The sequence below is a fragment of the Petaurus breviceps genome, unplaced genomic scaffold (assembly GCF_028583685.1).
Source record: "Petaurus breviceps papuanus isolate PSGF00001 unplaced genomic scaffold, PetGlider_PUasm1.0 90825, whole genome shotgun sequence".
NCBI classification, from domain to species: Eukaryota; Metazoa; Chordata; class Mammalia; order Diprotodontia; family Petauridae; genus Petaurus; species Petaurus breviceps.
The window spans coordinates 20469734-20491244 of NW_027187353.1; the positions used below are offsets into that span (position 1 = coordinate 20469734).

Sequence of the window (21511 nt, forward strand, 5' to 3'; positions counted from 1 at the left end):
TGAAAGGTCACCCCCAGAAGCCTTCTTTCTGACGCATATCAAATGATGCAAAGTAAACTTAGCAGAACCAGGAGAACATTGTATACAGTAACAGCAACATTGTTCAGTGATCTGCTGTGAACTACTTAGCTCTTCTCAGCAGTACAACGATCCAAGCCAATTATAAAGGACCCATGATGGAAAATTCTATCCACATCCAGAGAAAGAACTGATGGAGTCTGAATGCAGATCTAATCATACTGGCTTTTACTATCTTCATTTTTGGTGGGTTTATTTTTTTTCTTTTTTGTCTGTTTCTTCTTTAACAACATAACTAATATGTAAACATGTTTTAGATCATTGTACATATATAACCTATAGCCCATTGTTTATTGCTTTATAAAAAAGGAAGGGGGGAAGGAAGAAGAAAAACTTGGAGCTTGAAATTTTGTTTAAAAAATGTTAAAAATTGTCTTTACATATAATTGGAAAAAAATTTTTTTCTAAAAAAAAAGTATTTCTTTGTCTCAGTTAATCCCAACCCATGGGACTCGTCTACCTGGACACCTTACTCATCCTCTTGGGACCAAATCAAAGGCCACCTCCTCCTCCAATGATGACCAGCCCTGCCCAGCCAGCAAGAAATTGATCTCCAAGAGTCCTGAAGGCCTCTACGATTCTGTGCTTGGCAGTTTACCTGTGCGGCCCAACTGCCATTATCTCCAGATTACTCAGTATTTTCCACATATACCGACCTCTGACTTCTGGGCTATCCTGCATGCCTACAATGAAGGAAGCCTACCCTGATCCCAGAAGGGCTCTCCAGTCACTCACCAGAAAGGCCAGAGCCTCCCCTGGGCCCTACCTCAGTCTCCCCAGTTCTGCAGCCCAGGCTTCCAGACTCCACCTCTGTGACTCTCACAGGTGGGACCAACTTTAGGAAGCACCAGGTCCCATCGACCGAGCGCTAGAAAAAGAAGGGACCTCAGACATCATCTAGTCCCACCCCCCATTCGACACAGGATAAAATCTCAGCCCGAAGTGAAGTGACTTGTGAAAGGTCACATAGGTAGTAAATGTCCAAGGCATAATTTGAACCCAGGTCCTCGGAGTCCTGAGGCAGGGTTCTTTCCACTCTGTTGTGCCATCCCAATACATATCTATTTGTGAAGCTCCCACTATGTACAAAGCACTGAACGATGAAGACACAACTACAAAAGGGAAACATTGTCTGTCCCCAAAGTGCCCCCTCTCTGCTAGGCAGAGAAAGCATGTTCCCAGATAAGTATGTACAGGATACATTCAAAATGAATGCACAGTGATTGCAGGGCCCTATGGGGGGAGGGAGGACTAAGGAAAGGCCACTCAGAACGTGAGCTGAACCTTCAAGGCTCCTAGAAGCGGGAGAAAGGAGAATGGTCAATCCTGGCAGGGAAACCGGGGACCAGCCTGTGCAAAGGCACCAGAGGCAAGATCTGGAGAAAGAGTATAGGGTAATGAGCCCTTGGGACAGCTAGATGGCTCAGCATTAGAGCACTGGGTCTGGAGTCAGGAAGACCTGAGTTCAGCTCCAGCCTCAGACACTCACTAACTGTGTGACCCTGGGCAAGTCACTTAACCTCTGTTGGCATCAATTCTCTGGAGAAAGAAATGACAACACACTCTGGTATCTTTGCCAAGGAAACTCCACATGGGGTCACAGAGAGCAGGACAGGAATGAACAACACAGACACCTGGGCTTCTGAGTCCTGGGGCTGGGTTCAAGTCTCTTCTCTGCCATTTACAGCCTATGGGACCTTGGGTGACTCATTTTTTTTCTCCCTGGACCTCAGTTTCCTTTTCCATGAAATAAGGAGGTTGAGCTTGATTTATTAAGGGCCTGCTCTGTGCTAGGCGCTGTGCTGGGGAGTCAGGTCGACCGAATGAAACGGCCCCTACTGTGCACCAAGATCCTGCATCCAGAGGGAGGAGACAAGGACATATGAACACGTGTATGCACAGCAGACAATCCAAGCCGTGACTGCTAAAGGCATTTTCCAGATCTGAGCATCTGTTTTCTCATGTGCAAAATGGGAATGGGAATTCTTTCACTACCTGCCACCTAGGACTATTGGGAGGAAAGGGGCTTTGGAAACCTTTAAGGTAGTAGAGTGCAAAGTGAAAAACAAAAGAAGAAGGAGACTATGTCATTCCCCCCCCCCAACACACACACACTCACACTCTTACACACTCATACACTTACATACACTCACACACTTACATACACATACATACACACACACACATACAAACACACTATCTACCACTGAAACAGACAAGAGAATGAGAATGGATGCTGGCCCTTAGAGGAAGGGATTGAAAAATAACGCTGTTTTAGGCACTGATACTTATTCACTCCAACCCAGAATACTAAGCAATGCTAAACTGACATTTTTACCATTTTTATTGATTGCCTTTTGCTTTTCTATCTCCTTCATTTCACAATAGATTTCCCCCTCCCCTGAGACCATTGGCATTCATTTTTTGTTTTGTTCTTTCCATTTATGATGTTAATTTTTCAATAAAATATTTTAAAATCACAATAGAAATTGAGGGATTATTATAAGCCATAATCATATACAATATAGTACATGTTATTACAATATACCATAATATTGTAATATACCCTAACGTAATGATATACTATTTAATCTTAACAGATTCTATATTATGTTGTATAATTACATTATATAATTAAAACAGACAGAGTACCTGCCCTGGAGTCAGAAAAGGCTGGGTTTGAATCTTACCTCTGGCTCATTATACTAGTTGTGTGACTGGATAAATTATCTAATCTCTCAACATTAAAGTCTAAAATGGACATAAGAAACTCAAACCACTTACCCCCGAGGGCTGTTGAGAGGCTAAAATAAGGCAGCTTGTATAAAGCACTTTGTTACTATGACTCCAAAGCTCCCTCTATGAGATGGGTCTGATAAATGACCAGTTACTCCTCTGTCTTACATCTGTAAAATGGACACACACGTAGAAATCTCCTCAGATCTCTTAAAAATTCTGCTGATATCGGAAACTAGGAAAGCCACTGAAAAATCCATGTGTGACATCTCTTCCAAGCGGCCACAGATCTGACACAATCGGTAGGAGCTTCCTGCCCTCTCAGGAGGTTAGTCTGCTGGGTAATCATATTAGACCTTGGGAACCCCACATGGACAGGCAGCATGTGCATGATTTCCCGGCAGCTTTGAAGTAGCCCCTTTGATGTGAATGGGAGATATTGGCTCAATCAGTCAATGAGCAGGTCCTGGGATGAAAGGTCAGAGAGGTCCTGCCCTTAGGAAACTTGTAGTCTAACTGAGGAGTAAAAACCTATGTTCACAGTCGAGAGGACTAGATTGGGATCAGAAGATCTGGATTCAAAGCTTAACTAATATTGTATGACCTTGGACAAGTCACATTTTCTCCTTTGTAGGAAGAGGTTGGACTAGTTGGTCACCAAAACCCTGTAGTCAGGAAAGAGACTTGGGATGGATATGAAGGGACCTGGTAGCAAGGGCAAACGTTACAGGGAAGTGGCCAAGCTCAGAGTTGTGGAAAGTCTTGGGTTGGGAGGTAGGTGACAGTTAATAGTTGTTTGATCTAGGCACTCATCTACAAAATGAGTGAGAGGGGAAACGGAATGATCTCTAAGGGGGCTGTGAGTCTAAGAATCCAGATGCCTTGGATAATACCCATGGTTAGGTGGGGCTAACCAAGGACAACTTACTGGAGATGGTGAAAACATGGCTTCATGGGTGAAATGGGTATGGTACACTGCCATTCATAAGTAAGAAATAATCGGCAGTGCCTTCTTCCAGTTGCACAGGACAATAATATTTAAAGTTGAAAGACAATATTTACTCTAAGGGTTCATAATCTGCAATCTGCTATCTACCATGTGAGTGACCTTGGGCAAGTGACATAATCTCTCTGGGTCTCAACTTCTTCCTCTGCTTAAGGAGAGAGTTGGATTGGCTCAGTGGATAAAACACTGGGCCTGGAGTCAGGAAGACCTGAGTTCAAATGCAGTCTTAGACACTTACTTACCGTAGCTGTATGAAATTAACCTCTGTTTGCCTTAATCCATTGGAGAAGAAAATGGCAGATCACTCTAGTATCTTTGCTAAGGAAAAACTCTATGGACAATATTGGTGTGCTATGGTCCAAAAGCCAGGCATGACTGAACAACAACTAAATCCACAATCCAATAATTGTTGTATTTAAAGTCATTCAGGGCTTGCTGAAAGAGGTAGTGAGTGCCCCATCACCAGAGGTCTTCAGACAGGCTGAACTGGGTATGCTATAGAAAGAGTCCCTCCTCAGAGTTTAGCCTTTTAAGGTCTCATTGAGCTCGGAGATTCTGTGATACTATAAGAGGAAGCTGGAAGAAAAGAAAAGCTTTATGTCCATCCATATTCAACTAAATAATAATGGTAATAGCAATAATAGCTGTCATTTATATACTTCAAAGAACTTAAGAGGCCTCAGTAGATCTTATAAAGATCCAATTACTTTTAGCCTCAAGGAACTTTTAGAGGAATGCCCCAGAAGCTAACAGTCTCCTCTGATAACAAAAACTTAGTCCCTTCATTGCCTGGAGCAGTTCAGTTTGAGGCCCCACAGGATTGGAGCCCAGAGCAAAGGTTTGGGTGGAGAAAGGAGGGAGAGGAGAGAGCCCAGGGCTGTGAATCCGAGGTGGTACCTCCGATTTGTTGTAATTTGCATTTCTCTAATCTATAGAGATTTAGATTAAGTGAAATCTGCCTAGGGGAGGGTTGAAGACCTCCGAGAAGGGATGAAGGGATAGGCTTTCACCTGTCCCAGGGTATATGTGGATTAGAAAGATCTCAGTCCAGGGACATCTCTCTGTCTCTCTGTCTCTATCTCTCTCTGTCTCTCTTTCTGTCTCTCTGTCTCTTTCTCTGTCTCTATCTCTCTCTGCCTGTCTCTCTATCTCTCTGTCTGTCTGTCTGTCTGTCTCTCTCTCTCTGTCTCTCTGTCTGTGTGTGTGTGTGTCTCTCTCTCTTCCCCGCCCCACTCCCCCCCCCCCCCGCCCCAGACCTAGGCTACTGCAACCTGCTGGTCCCTTCCTGCTCAGGTTGGAACCAGAACAGGGAAAGTTGTTCAGAACTGAATATGAGAAATGGACCTTGTTTCATTTCATTTCAATAAGCATCCACTGTGTAAGGCACAGAGTTAGGAATCAGAGGACACAAAACACATACAACTCCGAGGCCTCCTCTCCTTGAGTTTACAATGTCACAGGAGGGGAACGTTTCCGAATATTCCCCTTGGATATGGAAAGTCTCAACTATTTGGAATTCCCCGCAACAATGCCTGCCCACCCTTTGCAGTTTGGCTTCCCATAAGGCTGAAAGGCTGACGTCTCCAGGATACAGCTAAGAGCGCTTTCGGCTCTTCCTGACTCCAGAACCAGGACTCTATCTGCTGTACTGCCAAGCTGCCTCCAAGAGGCTTTCCCAGAGTCAGCAGAGTAAATGCTGGAGACAGGATTTAAGTCAGGTCTTCCCAACTCAATGTTCGGCACTCTGAAGTATGCCGCCTACTTCTTGATTCTAAACTCAGAGGCTCCAGACCTCCTTTCCTTTGCAAAATGCTTGGGGTATTCTCTAAAAAAAAAAAAAAAATCTACCTCCTGGAATGCTAACAAGCAGTAGAGAGCACTGGTGGAAGGGGAAGCATCTAAAAGCATGAGATGTCCTCCCTCCAGCCTCTCCTCAAAATCCTTTTTTTCTCAGTGAGACCTTGCTGGGATAATGAAGAAAGAGTTGCTACTTCCCCTAAGCCTACCCAGCTCTAACTAAATCCATAGCCCTCTGGCTTTGCCCACATGCCTTTGGGGTACATTTTGAACCAGATGTCTTAATTTTCAGTATTGAATGTGTCTTCCTTCCATGTATGATCACTGGTATGGCTGCTCTGGACCTGGGTTCGAGTTAATGGCTCAAACCATTAGCTAGCTAGGGAATCTATTAACAAAGGCCCAGTTTCTTTATCCATAAAATAAGGGGATTGACAAGCATGGAATAAGACATTACTTCCAAGGATGGACTCAGTTTTGTTTTGGTTTTCTTCAGTTTACAGGGAGAGCTGATTGTTAAATTCTCAATGTGAACACTTAACACTTTGGAAACAGCAACAGCTACAAATGATGGCTTGATTTGTTTTGTTGATTTGTCTAGACTTAAGAAAGTGATAGATAAAATGTTAATAATGCAAATTAAACTCTAAAGTGTGTCAAGCTTATGTTATGTTTTGTTTTGTTCTTGCTGCATGCCCCCCCATCCCCCAGAGAGCCAATAGTTAAACATTTACCAGCACACCATTGACTATAATCTTGGGGGGGGGGCAGGAATTATCAGGAAATCGATCAGTTAATCAACAAAAGAAGCATTATGAAGTGGCAACTGTGTGTCAAGCACTGAGCAGGGTGCTGGGGACATGGAGTCAAAAGTGTTCACAACGCTAAAATAAATCATCAATAAACCTTTTTTTTTTTTTAAATGAGGGATTAAACTAGATCCTGATCATCACAGCCCTCCCCAGCTCTGCCGTGCTCTGGTCAAAGGTCCCCTGCACTTCTATGTTCTGTGTTCTAAGCTCCCCTCCAGTTCTGACATTCTAGGTAAAAGAGTTCCAAACCTTTTACGGGTTATGGACCCCTCTAGCAACCCGGTGAAGCACATGGAGCCCTTCTCAGTCGAGTGTTTTAAACGCACAGGATACAAGGATTGCAAGGGAAATCAGTTAAACTGGAATGTGAAATACTGAAATCAAAGCAAAAACACATTCATGGAGCCCAAGGTAAGGGCCCCTGTAGAACCATGGCCATCCTGCGTCTCACTGTATCCTAATACCCCTCAGCTCGTACATTCGAGTTCCTAAAGGTGACCCTCAACATTCTGCATTCTCAGGCCTATCAGCTGGTGCTCTGCGAGCTCTGAGCTAAAGGTCTTTCAGCCCTCACTGACACTCACTCACTCTGTGGCTTCTAACACCTTCTGTCATTGTTTGACTCCAAAAACTGTACATCTCTGTATCTCTCAAAGTGCCCCACACAGCGCTACGGCCCTGGTGGCCACTCAGTCAATATTTGTCAAGTGAATGAATGAAGGACAATTGGAAAGCACAGTTGGCCTCATCAAACATCCTGCTCCCTAGAGCAGGTGATGCCCCTACTCTGGAGAGGGGGGAACCTTGGGAACCACATCATTCCTATCTCCCCATCCCAAAGGAAAAAGAAAGCAGTTTGGATATGAGGAGCACTGCTCTGGTCAAGGCAGGAAGCAACAAAATCAACAGCAGAAAGCTATTTGTGCCTTTGGCCAAGTGCCCTGGGCCTGACTCCATGCTGATGGCTGAACTGGGCTAGAGAAGGAGGTCAGACAGACACAGACAGACAGAAAGATAACCAGCCAGTAAGCCAGTCAGCCAGCCAGCCAGCCAGCCAGTCTGGTAGGTGGGTCAGCCGGTCAGCCGGTCAGTCAGTCAGCTGGTCAATAAGTCGGTCAGCCAGTGAGCTCATTAGTGGGTTGGACAGTTTGTCAGTTATTTGGTAACATGGTTGACTGGCCAGGAAGTTAGTTGGTCAGTCAATGGGCCAGTTGGCCAGTCACTCATTCTGTTACTCAAGTCAGCTTGTTGTTTGACTGGTCAGTTATACTGTTCACTAGTTCAGTCAGTCAGCCAGGTTGTCTGTCAGCTGACTTATTCCCCAACTGGAGGGTCAGGTGGCCAGCCAGTCAGTCTGGCAGGTGGGTTAATCGGTCAACTGGTCAGTCAATCGGTCAGCCTAGTTGGTTAGTTAATCTGTCAGGCTGTAAAATGTTCTGTTCATTAGTCCATGAGATAAAAGTGATTGTGCCGGAATTAGGAATACACAAGGCATGGAGAGATAGTGCATTGTAGAGGGAATGCAGCAAGGCAGAGGCAGCAGATAGTGGAATGAACTCTCAATCCACCATGATATTTTCTCAGCTGATTAAAAACACTTATTCTCTTCTGGAAACAGAGCTGAAATCTGTCCAAAGCTGGTGTAGCCCTTTTGCTTCTGACTGAACCCTTCTCCTCAGATGTTGGGCTCAGGACCAGGGCACAGGGGTTATTTAAGGTCTGAGGGGCAAAGGGGAGAGTGTAAAAGAAGAAACAAATGTTCCCTTACTGCCCCCAGCAAAGAGAACAGTCCCAAGTGAGCAGCGCTCCCCAGCCCCTCCTTTCAGACCCCATTTGGTGCATCAAGTCCCATTCCAGACACCGCATTTTAGCAAGGGCAAGGACAAGCTGGGATCAGCCCAAAGTGTGTGGAGGGAAGGGAAGGCCTTAGGAACACAGCTCTGTGGTGTGGTGGGAAGGGGCCTCTGAGGCCAGGGACTCTCATTCCTTCATTTTACAGAGGAAGAGCTGAAGTGATCTGCTCTAAAGAACCAAGACAGTGAAGAGTCTTGGGGTCACGCCATACAAGGACTGGGAGAGGAAAATAGAGGCTTTCAGCCTAAAGAAGTCAGTCAACAAGCATTTATTAAATGTCTTTTGTGTACTTGGATGGGGCAGTGCGAAATGCTGGGGATACAAAAAAGTCACAAGCACAGTCTCTGTCCTCCCAGAGCTCACTAGGGGAGACAGCATGGACACAGCCATGTACACATAATACACATCAATGGTGTGAATGAAATCCAGTCTCAGAGGGAAGGCAGGACCAGTCAGGACTAGCAGAAGGTGTATCTATAGTAAGCCATGAGGCACAGGTGAGGAGAGAACTCATGCCAGGCATGGGAACAAAAGAGATTAACGCAGCACATGATCACTATGTTTAGGGGGGTAAAGGGCTTTCCCAGGAAAGAGGCTTTAACCTTCTCTGCTTGGACCCAGTGGACAGACAGAATGAGGAGAATCCAAACAAAGTAAGGAAAACTCCTAACAAGCAGAGTCATCAAAAAGTGGAATGGGGCACCTAGAAAAATAAGGGGTCCCCTGTCCCTGGAGCGGTCCAAGCTCGAAAGCAATGAATGGGCTGGTTGCAGAGGGGGACTGTCTCAGACCCAGTCTGTATGAGATGCACTCCCAAGTGTCTTTCTAATGCTGAGATTTCAATGGTTTGGAGACTCCCTCCTTTGGCTTTAAATAAATTTTCCCGAATTTTCCCCAGCTCTGTCCTCTGTCAGGGAAAAGTCCATGAGGTCCAGGGAAGTCCAGGCCCCTAGAGCTGAGCAGAATTGAGTCAGGTTTGGGCCACACCTACCAAGCAAGCTTGGATGACCAACTCCTCTACAATGCTTGGCTCAGGTCACCATCATTTCCCTTTCAACCGGCCCTAACCTTAACCACCACAGGTTCCTGCCCAAGCTCCACCTAATGGCTGTATTTTGGACCCTCCTGCCTTAGAGTGAATGTCCATGGTATTTGTCTTTGGAACATCAACCCTGAGGGTCTTCCCCTCCCAGTTTAATTTTTTTTCTTTTTCCTAATGAAAGGGGCCATCCCTTGACTTACTCCTTAAAGAGGCCTATTCCCTGAATAGGCATGATTACCTCACTCTAAGTGAGTTCATGAAAAGGCTTTAGCCTAAAGGGGCCAGGGTCTCTTGTTGCATCCTGGGCCATGTCCTGATGAATATCAGGCCACTAGACCCATATTGCTCTGGAGGAGACAGTGAGGCTGATGACCTAACACTACCCTGCCTCACTTAAATCCAAGTCATGTCCTCATTTCCCTGATGCCATGGTCCTCTTTGAGAACAAAGGCCAAACACAACCCACCACAAAAGGGCGAAATACCCACATTGCCCAGTTGCTGCCGGGTAAACAGCCCATTGTCCCTACCTCTATAGGGAGAATTCTTCTTTCTTTTTTCTCCACTCACCCTCTCTATTCCCTTGCCAGTCACATTCATGGACCATTCCACTGAACTCAGCAAACATTTATGTAGTAACCCACTGGTGCCCTGATCTCACAAACACCTGTTTTGTATGAGAGCCATTTCTGTTTGTCTCGCGTCCCTGTGCCCACAGGGGCTACTTCCCCCCCTGTCCCTTCTGTGTGAGCTCAGATGCCAAACCTGTGTGAAACTAGACTCCCAAAGTAGAAGAGGACCATACAAGTCACCTAGTCCAACTGTTTCATTTTACAGAGAAGGAATGTGAGGCCCAGAGAGACTAAGGGACCTGACCAGGGTCATGTGGCTAATAAGTGTCTGAGGCAGGATTTGAGCCTATATGTTGCTACACCACGCTGCTTCCGGGGGCTCCTAAGCCACTGGCTAGTGGGAAAATGTGGTGGAGGAGGGAGTTCCACGTTTTCATCATGGCCAGCCTTTAACTCTCCCAAAACTTTTCAGAACTTTAGGTGTGAAATGGGAAGAGGTTTATGGGATAGACTTTGCGGGCCGCAGAAGCACTGAGACCTACTTCGTCCCAAAGACACCTCGATCAGATCCATAAGAATTAAAGATGGAGGCCTCCTACGTCCGTTGGAAGAAGGCCCACTTTTACTCCAGGGAGGATGTACACAGTAAGTGTGGCCATTTTTCAAGCTCTATTTTGATGGATCATAGATTTAGCACTGGAAGGGAGGTAGAGTTTAACCTTTCATTTTATAGATGAGAAAATGGAGCTCAGAAGTAACTTCCTGACGTCACACACCTCATAAAGTCTTGATGACTGAGTCCAGGCCTCTAGGTAGGTGTGTGGCTAATGAGGCAGGAGAGGAAAGTTAGGTCTGGGCCTTGCACAGGATAAACATCCTGACCTTTGTTGATCATCCTTCATTTTTTTTTTTTTGCTTTTTGGAGGGTAATTGGGGTTAAGTGACCTGCCCAAGGTCACATGGCTAGTTAAATGTCTGAGGTCAAATTTGAACTCAGGTCCTCCTGAGTCCATTCACTGCACCACCTAGCTGCCCCATCCTTCATTCTTGAAGAGGACCAAAGTCATCAGGAAGGTGACAGCTTGATTTGCAAGTGAGTTGGATTTAAGCGAGGCAGAGCTGTGCAAGGTCATCAGCCTCACTCCCTTCTCCAGAGCCATCAGGGTCCAGTGGCAAGTCATAACTCAAGGAGAGTGGTGACAGCCACTCTGACCTTTAAAGAAGCAATCACACCTCCTTATTTTATAAAGGAGAAGCTAAGGCCAGTCACGTGTGTCCTACACAAGGTAGCAGAGGTGAGATTCAAAGCCAGGTTCTTTGACTATGAAGTTTCCCTCCTGTACCACAGGATCTTCCACACGTCTTCCTTTGACCCTTATATGAGACCCAGAGAAGTTAAGTCACTTGCCAAGGTCCCATCCTCTGGGTCATGACTAAATCGAGAGTAGAACCTAGAATTATTGAATTACAAAGTGGTCAGAGACCTCAAGAGTCATGGAGCCAAGCCTGTAGAGGAAGAGAAACCCCTTCAAATATCCTTGACAAGGAGTAATAGAATGGGACAGGATGGGAGGTAACAGAAGGCAAGACAAGGGAAGACAAGGGAAGGGAAGGGAAAGGAAGGGGCATTTAAAAACATACTCAAAATGGGTGGCCAGGTGGCTCAGTGAGTAAGAGCACAGCTTCCAGTGTTGGGATGACCTGGGGATCAAATCCGGGCTCAGATACTTAGCACCACACCCAGAAATAGCTGGCCCAGTAACCTTGAGCAAGTTACTTAACCCCGGTTGCTTAAAAAAAAAAAACACTCGCAGAGGAGAGCAAAAGGAAACAGACAACCCTGGAAAGTTACATGTTGAATTTGCTCTACGGTGAAAGGAAAAGCAAGCTCTTCTGTAAGGGAAATTCAGTCTCATTTTTTTCCTATTTTTTTTCCTGTTGCTTTCTTTTTTCTATTCTACTGTCTACATGAAAATGCTCGTTTTTATGTTTAAATTGAAAATAAACAATTTCCAGTTTCTGCTGCAGGTCTTACAGCTGAAAGGGGTCTTGGAGTTTAAGTCTCACTCTATAATAAATAAAAAATATAGAGCTCAGAAAGAAGTCCTTCCCAAGGTCACGGCTCAAGTGTCCCAAGGACACTATCTCTCGAGGCTGAGTATCCCACATCGGGAGAGCCCTTGTCCTTCCAAAGTAAACTTTTTGTTACACGGAGCCTCAACTTGACAGGGCCTTCCATAATCCATACCACCACCACCCCACAGTCCTTGGGAAAATGAATACAGCACATCATCTATAGAGCCCATGACCTGGATTCCCCTCAGTTAATTTGTGACTGAGTATGGTCAAACCAGTCCCCTTAGCCTACAGCATTTACTGGCTGGCTGGCCCTAGACATGAAGCCATGCTTGAGTCTTCATTGTTCATTCAGTCACTCAGATGGGCTTGTCAAAGAGTGTACCACCAGCTCTGCCCCTTCCCACCTCCCTTTTCTGGTCATGGTTGTCTTTCCCAAATAGAAGGTAAGTGCCATGAATACAAGGACTGTTCCTTTAACAAACGAATTTAAATTCTTGCATCCCCAGTGCTTGGAATAAAGCAAGTGTTTAATAAATGCTTTTTTCATTCATTCATTCAGTTGCTGACTGTTAGAGTCTGCTACTCCTGCTGTTGCTGTTGAGTCCTTTTTTTCAGTCATGGCCGACACTCTGTGATCCCATTTGGGGTTTTCTTGGCAGAGATATTTGGAGTGGTTTCCCATTTCCTTCTCCAGCTCATTTTACAAGTGAGAAAACAGGGTCAAACAGGGTGAAGTGACTTGCCCAGGGTCACACAGCTAGTAAGTGTCCAAGGTTAGATTTAAATTTAGAAAGTCTTCCTTATTTCAGGCCAAAAGAATAAAAGGAACTCTACACCTTAGCTTATTCAGATCATTAAGCACAAAGATTGATTACAAAATAAGATTAATACCAGAAGCTAGTCAACAGCTATTTATGAAGCACCTACCATGTGCCTGCCCTCAGGCACCGTGCTAAGCTGTGGGGCTACAAAGAAAGTTGAAAGATGGCAGCCTTTTTTTCCTGAAGGAGCTCCCAATCTCAACACTGGATTATGGGGGTGCATGGAGGGAGTCAGGCACAAGAAGACTGGGAAGGTAGGAGGGGGCCAAGGGATGAAGGCCTTTAAAAGCCAGTGGGAGGGTTTTCTATTTGGGCTAGGAAAGGAAATGTCCCTTTCTTTATATTCGTATCTCCCCGGGTCACTCCTCTGATCATCGATCAGGTCACACTTCATTTACACCTTCGATGGTGTATCTACCACCTCGGTCCATATTCCTTTCTCACCTTCTCTCTTCACTTCACTCTTTCCACCTCAGGCCCTGCTGAGACCCCACCCCACCCCCACCCAACTTCCAGGATACACATGATTACGGGCTTGTCAAAAGGTGGCCAAAAGTTAACCAGGACATCTGGAAAGTGTCTGAGGTGGCAGGATCCACCCACAGTCACATTTTCTCATCCCTTTGTCTGACTCGGTAAGGCTGTTCCTTATTCACAGTCTGGATGTCTGAGGCCCTGGGGAATTGCTCTGAAATCAACTAATTTGAAACAGACTGACTCTTTAAAAAGAAAATAAAGTCAGAAAAAAAACCAGGGAAATTAAGAAGTTAGGAAGTGTAAGGCACACGGGGATGGAGGGGAGAAATGGGAAAAGAGGTTGGAGGCTGGAGCACAGTAGAAAGAGCTTTGGGTTTGTACATTTGGACTGAGAAGTTTGAATCATAAAGGCTGGATGTAGAGACGACCCCAACGGTCCCATCCAGCTGCATCTAGGATTCTAGGAGAGCTGGTCTGAGAGCATAAAAGCATCTCCTCTTTCCCTGAGGTTACACTATGTCTAAGACACTGCCCTCTTTGGGTCAGACAGGAGACTTCCTGCTTGGTCTCACCTCTCCTCTGTTAATAGGAACAATGCTTGGCACTTTATACCTCACAGGTGTTTGAAGGCAACATTGTAACCCTCAGAAAAAGTGTTAGAAAAATCCAATGATCATAGAAGGAAATTTGCAAGTTAGTTTGGGGATCTTAACCTGGTGTCCTTGACCTCCAAAGAGTCCATGGAGAGATTTCAGGGGGGAAATGACATCTTTATTTTCAATAACTTCTCACTGAAACAGAACATTTCCTTCGATTATGAATATAGGAAACAAACCACAGCAGAATTAGGCTTCGCCAGACTGCCACTGGGGTCCATGACGCAGGAAAGGTTATTTTGGAGCCCCTGATTCAGTCCAACCCTCTTCGTTTGCAGAGGAGGAAAATTAAGATACAGAGAGGTTAAATGGCTGAAGTCACTATCAGCCTTAGGTTTTGGCATCTCAAATGGGGGAGTAATAACAGCTCCTGCTTCATAAGGATACTAGGGTGTAACATGTATAGAACACTTTACAAACTTCATCAATGTTATGAATAGCAGTTATGCCGGTGGTGGAAGGATCGGAGGAGGAGGAAAAAAAAGATGAGGTCTGAACGTTCCACTTCGGTGCCCACAGATCGTGCAGAGAATGAGAGCTATGGCAAAGCCTCCCTTCTTTAAACCTGGGTCCTCCCCTCCCCATTCCTTCCCACCGTGAGGGTCTCCTCCCTCGTGCCCTGGTGACGTTAGGCCTGCCAAGCGGGGGGTTGGGGATGGGAGGGGGGAGAGGGGAGGGATTTTAGGAAGGAGAGAAAGGGCGGGAAAGGAGAGCATATAAGGGCAGAGGGCTGCCCCCTGTCCCCTGGTCTAAGCGAGGGCTGACCTAGCTCCGGAGGATGGGAGAGCTTCAGTTTAGCCTCCTGCTGGTGGCCTGGGGGGCAACGGTGTCAGCAATACCCCTGCCCCTGCCCTCGTCGCCTTCTCCCCTGGCTTACATGTTGAAGCTATTCCATGGTCATCACACCCGTACCCACATCGTCCGCAGCCTGCAGGCCCAGGGTAAGGACGGGTACTAACTTGGGGGGGGGGCACCTGAGCGGGCTGGCTAACCTTGGTGAGGGCGGGGTCCTGGGAGTCTGGTTCAGTATTAGCGGGATCTCCCAGTTTTTTGTCTTTTTTTTTTTTTTTTTTTTTGCGGGGACTCTGGCATTATACGTGTTTCAGCACCCTTGGCATCTCCGGAAACCTGGCCTGTTTAAGGAGTGTTGGGTCCTTAGGTGTCAGGTGGCATCAGCGGAGCCTGGGCATTTAGGGGCGTCTATTTCAGGGAGTCCGAAGAGCGGGGGTGTCCTGGAATTTGAGGGTATCTCAGTGTCAAGGGTGTCCCAGGGTTTAGAACGTCCCAGCATCAAGGCAGCTCAAGGATTTGGAAAGGTTTCTTCAGCGGCGCTTGGGTTTCTGCGGGGTCCTGGGGTCAGGAGTGTCTTTCAGGCTTTAAGGGTGACCCTTCGTCAAGGGCATTCCACAGTGGGAGGAGGGGGTAGATAGTTTAGTGTCGGGGGTGTCCTGCGGTTGGGGCTATCCTAAGATTTGTGGTGAATGTTCCGGGGCTGTTGCACGATTTGGGGAGTCCCGTAAATTGGGAATACCTGAGCGTCACTGGGGGCTGGAGGGTGTCTAAGGTTTGGGGCCTCCAAGGTTTGGGGTGCGGCGTGGCAAGCTATAGGATCAGGGGTCAGGTCCTCACAGAAGAGTACACACCTAGGTAGCCTCCTGCCACCTCTGTTCCTGTGGTCACCCCCACTCCATGGACAGGCACCCAGGATAAAGTGACTCGAAGGGCAGGGATCGAGGTGTCGCGCCCCGCCTTTTTCTCAGCCCTAAAATCCCAATCCACATCCCGCCGCCGTTGGGGGCGGGGCACTGCCCATTCCTGGTCCAAGGGCCGTTCCTCCCTGCTCTGTCCCCCGGGGGGCTTCCTCCGCAATCCACATCCCCTAATCTGAAAGAGATCACTATCTCCTGTCACGGCCCCGGTTTGGCTATTTGTAAACGAGGTCTGGAAAGGGGGAAGGGGGAGAAGGTGAGAAGAGCCTGTTTCCTCTCCCCAGTCGTCCTGCTCCCTGGGTCGGAGAACTCCAGTAACCTCTCCCCGAAGGTCATCTGTACTACCAACAAATAGAAGGAAAGAGATTGGCCCCTGGAGGGGGGCGGGGAACCTTTGGTGGGGATTCCCTTTGGGAAGCCAGCTCCAAACTAGTCTATGCCTTCCGGACCAACCCATGAAGCCCACTGCCCCATCCATAGACACAGAACCTAGGGTTCCCTGCTTTGCCAGCCCTTCTCTGTATACCCTCAGGAGCTGAGAGAAGGGGGAAGGAATGGTGGGGGCCCTTCTCTCTCTAACTTGCTGTTTGACCTTGGGCTAAGACATTTGACCCTTCTGTAAAACTAAAGGGCTGGACTGAATGGCATTTCTAAACGTAGTCTCCTGACTCCACGTACACACACACACACACACACACACACACACACACACACACACACACAACCTAGGGAGGCTGTGTGGTCTGGTAGAAAGCCCACTGGCTCTCCGACCAGAGAACCTGATCACCCTGGGCCTCAGTTTCCTCATCTGTAAAATGTGGTTGGACAAGCTGGTCTCCATGGTCCCTTCCTGATCCCGGGCGGAGCTATGATTCTATATCTGTTTCTAGAGCCAGCTCTTAATTAGCATTGGCCAATAGTCAACAAACACTCATTAAATGCCTACTAAGTGCCAGACACTGGGATAGGAAGAAAGGCAAATGCAATCCCTGCCCCCAGGAGCCGGGCTTCTGGCTCAGCCGGATGGCAGTGGGTGAGGCCTTAAGCAGAAGCCTCTGCAATGCCCACTGGCCTGCCTCGGCTCTCTCCTTTGCAAATCTGCTCCCTTCCTTTTGAGAGGAGTGCTGTATCTTGCTGCCCGAGGTCAGATGTGGCTGGTCAATTTTGTTTCACACTTTCCCCTTTTTTTACAAAGAAGGCTTATTGGGTAGGGGGCAGGGATGGGGATATTTGGAAATAAATGACGTAAAAACAAAAGGCATCAATATCACTTTAAAAACAAAACAAAACAAAACCAGAAACAGGGAAAAAAATTCTGGCATTGCACTGGTGACACCCAACTCTGAGAAGTCTGTGTTCTTTCCACGTGCCAAAGTCCCTTCCAACAGTAACTTTCTATTTTCTTTTTTCTTTTTTTTGGAGTAGGGAAGGCAAGGCAATTGGGCCCAAGATCACACAGCTAGTGTGTCAAGTGTCTGAGGTTAGATTTGAACTCAGGTCCTCCTGACTCCAGGGTCAGTGCTCTATTCACTACCACCTAGCTGCCCCAATTTTCTATCTTTTAATGGCCTCTTAGAGTTATAAAATCCTTTGACTGTCTACTGCAACTAATTTAACTAATAATTTCTGTCATCTCTTCTGAGGAACTCCCCAGGCACTAAAACCATTAGCACTTGAAGGTGCTAATAAGGAGGGAATAGTGATTAAGTGAAAGGGGGCTCAAGTGTCGGGGTGGTGATGGGGAGGAGCAGCTGCCATCTGTCAGCAGAATGGTGGAAAGAATGTAAAGCTCAATTTCAGACCCTGAGGATTTGCCTCATACTCTGGTCTGGGGGTAGGGCTGCCCATGTTTCTTCTGCAGGGGGGAGAGAGGATCCCAAACCGCAGATGTTAAAAGAAGGCAATGGGACCCCAGTCTGAGATGCCTCTCCATCCTGAGCCCAACCTCAGGGCAATGCCAGTGACCTGGGTGCAAAGCCTTGAGGTGCCAAAGTGGGAGTCCTCGGTTCAAAGCCTCACTATCACAACTTTCCCAGTTTTAAAAACAGAAAGGATTAGATTATAATCTGAGGATACCTTCCAGCTCTAACATTCTATGAATATGATCTGCTTAACAGCTAATATGCACATAGTGCTGGGCTATCTCATTTGATCTTCCCAACTACCTTTTACAGGTAAGGAACCAGAAGGGGAGAGGCTGTTACTAGCCCAGGGTCACACGGCCAGGAAGAGTGTGAGCCAGGAATACCTCACCCCTCATTTGGGGCTCTAAAATAGCTCAAATTTCTCTAGCATTTTAAGCCCTGCAAAGCTATGTCCTCAGAAGGCTGAGAGGCAAAACAATACGGTGAATAAGTGCTGCTTTGGGAGTCAAAGGACACGAGTTCAAATGCTGTCTCTGCCACATATGGCACATATGGCACCACAGGCAGATTGCCTACATGACTGGGTAAAGCATTTCATCTTTCAGGTACATTTCCCCACGTGTAAAATGAGGGTGTAGATGGTCGGTTACAGTTCTGAATCAATGAACCCACATAGGCAGTGAAAGCACGATCATGTCTTTTAAAAAAGAAACAGAGGCAGAGGGGGCTCTGAATTGCCTAAAATAAAACCCTCAATAACAGCAGAACCAAGATTTGAAAGAAGAGTCCTTCCAACCCCAAATCCAGGGAGTCTTCCCCAATAATGGAGAATGGGATTCCTGCCCCCCTTCCCCCAGTGGGCCCTCACCTAGGGTGTTTGGAAAGAAAGCTGTCCTTGGTATGGCCTGGCTCCTCGAGCCAGACTTCCCACTCACCCCATTTCCTTCTCCATCTGCTTTTCTGCCTAGATGTGACGATGGTGGGACAGCACTGGACTTTTGCCTTTGACTTTTCTTTCCTGAACCAAGAGGAGGAGCTGGCAGGTGCAGAGCTCCGGCTGCAACTCTCCCCCTTGGGGGAGCCCCCAGCAGAGGCACCCATCTTGGTGGAGATCTTTCACCAGCCAAGGTGGGAGGGTGAGGACAACTCTGAAGCCTGCCTCGAGCGCCGCCGGCTGGCTTTGTTTGTCGTCACTGCCTCCCAAGTCAGCTTCTCCTCCGATGGCGTAGTCCTGGAGGTGACTGAGGCCCTCACTGACGGGCTCAGGCCCCCCAGCAGCTCAGAGGAGATATTGGCCTCGACCATGGAAGGGACAGACGGACCCAGCAAAGAGTGCAAGCGCCGGCCCCCGGAATCTCCGGTTTCTGATGTGCAGCTAATGCTCCACTCCAAGGAACAGAGGCGCCTGGGAAGCTCCACGTTGCTGTGGGAGGCAGAGAGCTCGTGGAGGGCCAGGGAGGGCAGGATCTTACAGGAGAAAATCAAGAGGAACCCTCGACGGAGGAACGGGCTTGAAAACAGGCAGTGTAGGAAAGTCAGGTTTCAAGTGGACTTTAACCAGCTAGGCTGGGGCTCCTGGATCATCTACCCCAAGCAGTACGAAGCCTATCGCTGTGAGGGAGAATGTCCCAACCCCATGGAGGAGAGATTTCAGCCCACCAACCATGCCTACATTCAGGTATAGCCCCAAAGAGAGTGTATGCGTGTGCATGTGTGTGTGCATGTATGCGTGCGTGTGTGTTCATGTGTGTGTGTGCGTGCGTGTGCGTGTGCATGTGGTGGAGTGAGATGAGAGGGGTAAAAAACCCTGCCAGGGATCTAGTCAAGCAGCCAGTTTGAGACCATACTAATGCCTCTTCCTTCCTAAACTGGGGGTCAGCAGTCCCTAGAGTTCTGAATAGTTAATAGAGCTGATCAGTGGCCACTTGCCCTCTGTATATCTAAATTATGGTGGAGAACAGAAAAAAAGTAGGCTAAAGGAATGTTAGGAAAGATGGACAGAAGAAAAGGGATGGATATGGTTTTGCTTTTTTTTTTTTAGCCATTTCCTTCTCCAGCCCATTTTTACAGATAAGGAACTGAGGTAAGCAGGGTTAAATGACTGCTCAGGGTCACACAGCTAAGAAGTGTCTAGTAGACTTTGATAAAAGGATTTGTTTTGTGCAACTTGGACTCAGTTAAAAGGACAAACCCCAAGGACCTAGAAGGTCACAGGTTCTCCAACCCGGAAGGCCATACTTGAACTCAGGTCTTCCGACCCCAGGTCTGGTGCTCTGTGCACTATGGCGCTACCTAGCGGCCCCATGAATATGGTACCCCACCCTATTCTATCAGGGGATATGGGATCACTGATTTTTATAGTGCTTATTAAGAAGCTGACAACAAAGCACTGTCCTCACACAAACTCTATTAGGCAGGTAAGGGTGAACATTCTTGGTCCCATATTAGAGACTGATGCTCAGAGTTAGAAAATTCCTCACCCAAGGCCACATGATTGTTGAATAACAAATGTTCACCTGGGGCACTGAAAGGTTAAGTGACCTTAGAATTACTCTCCTGATTCACACAGCTAGTCTGTACAAGATTAGAACCCAGAATCTAGGTCATCTTGACTGAGGCAGGCCCACGATTTATGCTGCTTCCTTTCCTCATCTGTTTTTTGGGATTACACTATTTTTAAAACTTGCCTCAAAGGGTTGTTGTGGGGAAAAATGCCTGAACTCTGATGACCCAAAGGGAAATTTCCACACAGTGGCTGATTTATAGGCTGGGCACAGGGTGCCACATCATGGGAGAGGTTCCATTCCAGACATGGTAATGGTTTCTCTTCCTCATTCCATCTTTCCAAATGGATGCAACACCAATATCCCCCTTTCCAGGGAAATGTAACCCTCCTCACAAGCATTTTTGGCAGTGTGGAATAATGCCAGCCTCAGTCAGTATGTCCACTGATCCATGCTAGCTGTGTGACCCTGGGCAAGGCCCTCTCAGTGTTCTAGGCTGTAAGATGCAGAAGTGGTGCTAACAGAAATGGAAGAAGGAGTTTTTCTCATTTGGGAATTATTCCCCTATATGGAGGGAATCACAGCTCCAGGCCCTGGCCCTGGTTCTGACCACATCACAAGTTGTTTGGGATAACCAAGTCCCTTCCAGTTCTGAGATACACTGAACCTATGAATAAAATTGAAGTTATTTCTAAAAACCTGAAAACCCAAGTACATGGGCTTTGAAAACGTACTAGCTCTTCTAAAGTCAGCCTCAGGTGCCAATCCAAATGGGCCAATATATTGCTGAAATCTAGACTGTCTGCCCCTCTCTGCTCCAAGAACAATGACATCTGGTAGTTATTTTAGTTAAAAATGCTCCTAGTTTTACCTGTTTCCGTACTTGGAAACCCTCACTTTGGCTCTGCTTGGTCTAACGCAGTGATCAATCGTCCCTCCTCCCAATTCTGCCTTACCTCCAGCGAGAACAGTTCAATTCTGACCTGCTCTGCCCTCCTTCTCGCCCTCTGCAGAGTTTACTGAAGTTCTACCAGCCTCACCAAGTGCCCTCCACATGCTGCGCTCCTGTGAAGACCAAGGCCCTGAGCATGTTGTATCTGGAGAATGGTAACGTCCTTCTGGATCATCACAAGGACATGATAGTGGAGGAGTGTGGGTGTCTCTGAAAAGACCACACAGAGACAAGAGATGTACAGATCAACTCCATTCAGATCCCCACTCTCTGCTGCTGGTGGGCTTTGGCTGAATTGCAGAGAGGGCCAGGAGAGAGGGAGTAACACAGAAAGGATGCCACCCGAGTCGAGGCAATGTGAATGTGGCTTGAAACAATTTCTGGACAGATAGAACGGAGTATTTAAGCTCTAGCTGCGGGGCTTGCTCTGTTTCTTCATAGAATGAGTCTGTTCTGATCTCTGAGGCTGGTACTTCAAAGTGACATCAGGGCAGGCAGGTGTGTGAGCAGGAGCGGGTCTCTACTAATGAACTCTACATAATAATAAAACGA

The 21511-nt window shown here is 47.1% G+C and overlaps 1 protein-coding gene across 1 annotated transcript; it reads left to right on the forward strand.

Annotated features, from left to right (window-relative positions):
- Nucleotides 1-14707: 14707 nt before the first annotated feature.
- NODAL (nodal growth differentiation factor) lies at nucleotides 14708-21356 on the forward strand. Its single transcript, XM_069071273.1, has 3 exons — nucleotides 14708-14870; nucleotides 18472-19181; nucleotides 21021-21356. The coding sequence occupies exons 1-3, from the start codon at nucleotides 14708-14710 to the stop codon at nucleotides 21171-21173; spliced, it is 1026 nt and encodes a 341-aa protein (XP_068927374.1). The 3' UTR covers nucleotides 21174-21356.
- Nucleotides 21357-21511: the final 155 nt, after the last annotated feature.

What these genes read in the sequence shown, in the direction of transcription:
- NODAL (XM_069071273.1), top strand. Translation starts at nt 14,708, where the DNA reads ATGGGAGAGCTTCAGTTTAGCCTCCTGCTGGTGGCCTGGGGGGCAACG. An exon ending in CCGCAGCCTGCAGGCCCAGG is followed by an intron (nt 14,871 to 18,471) that starts GTAAGGACGGGT and finishes TTTTCTGCCTAG; the next exon opens with ATGTGACGATGGTGGGACAG. An exon ending in CCAACCATGCCTACATTCAG is followed by an intron (nt 19,182 to 21,020) that starts GTATAGCCCCAA and finishes CGCCCTCTGCAG; the next exon opens with AGTTTACTGAAGTTCTACCA.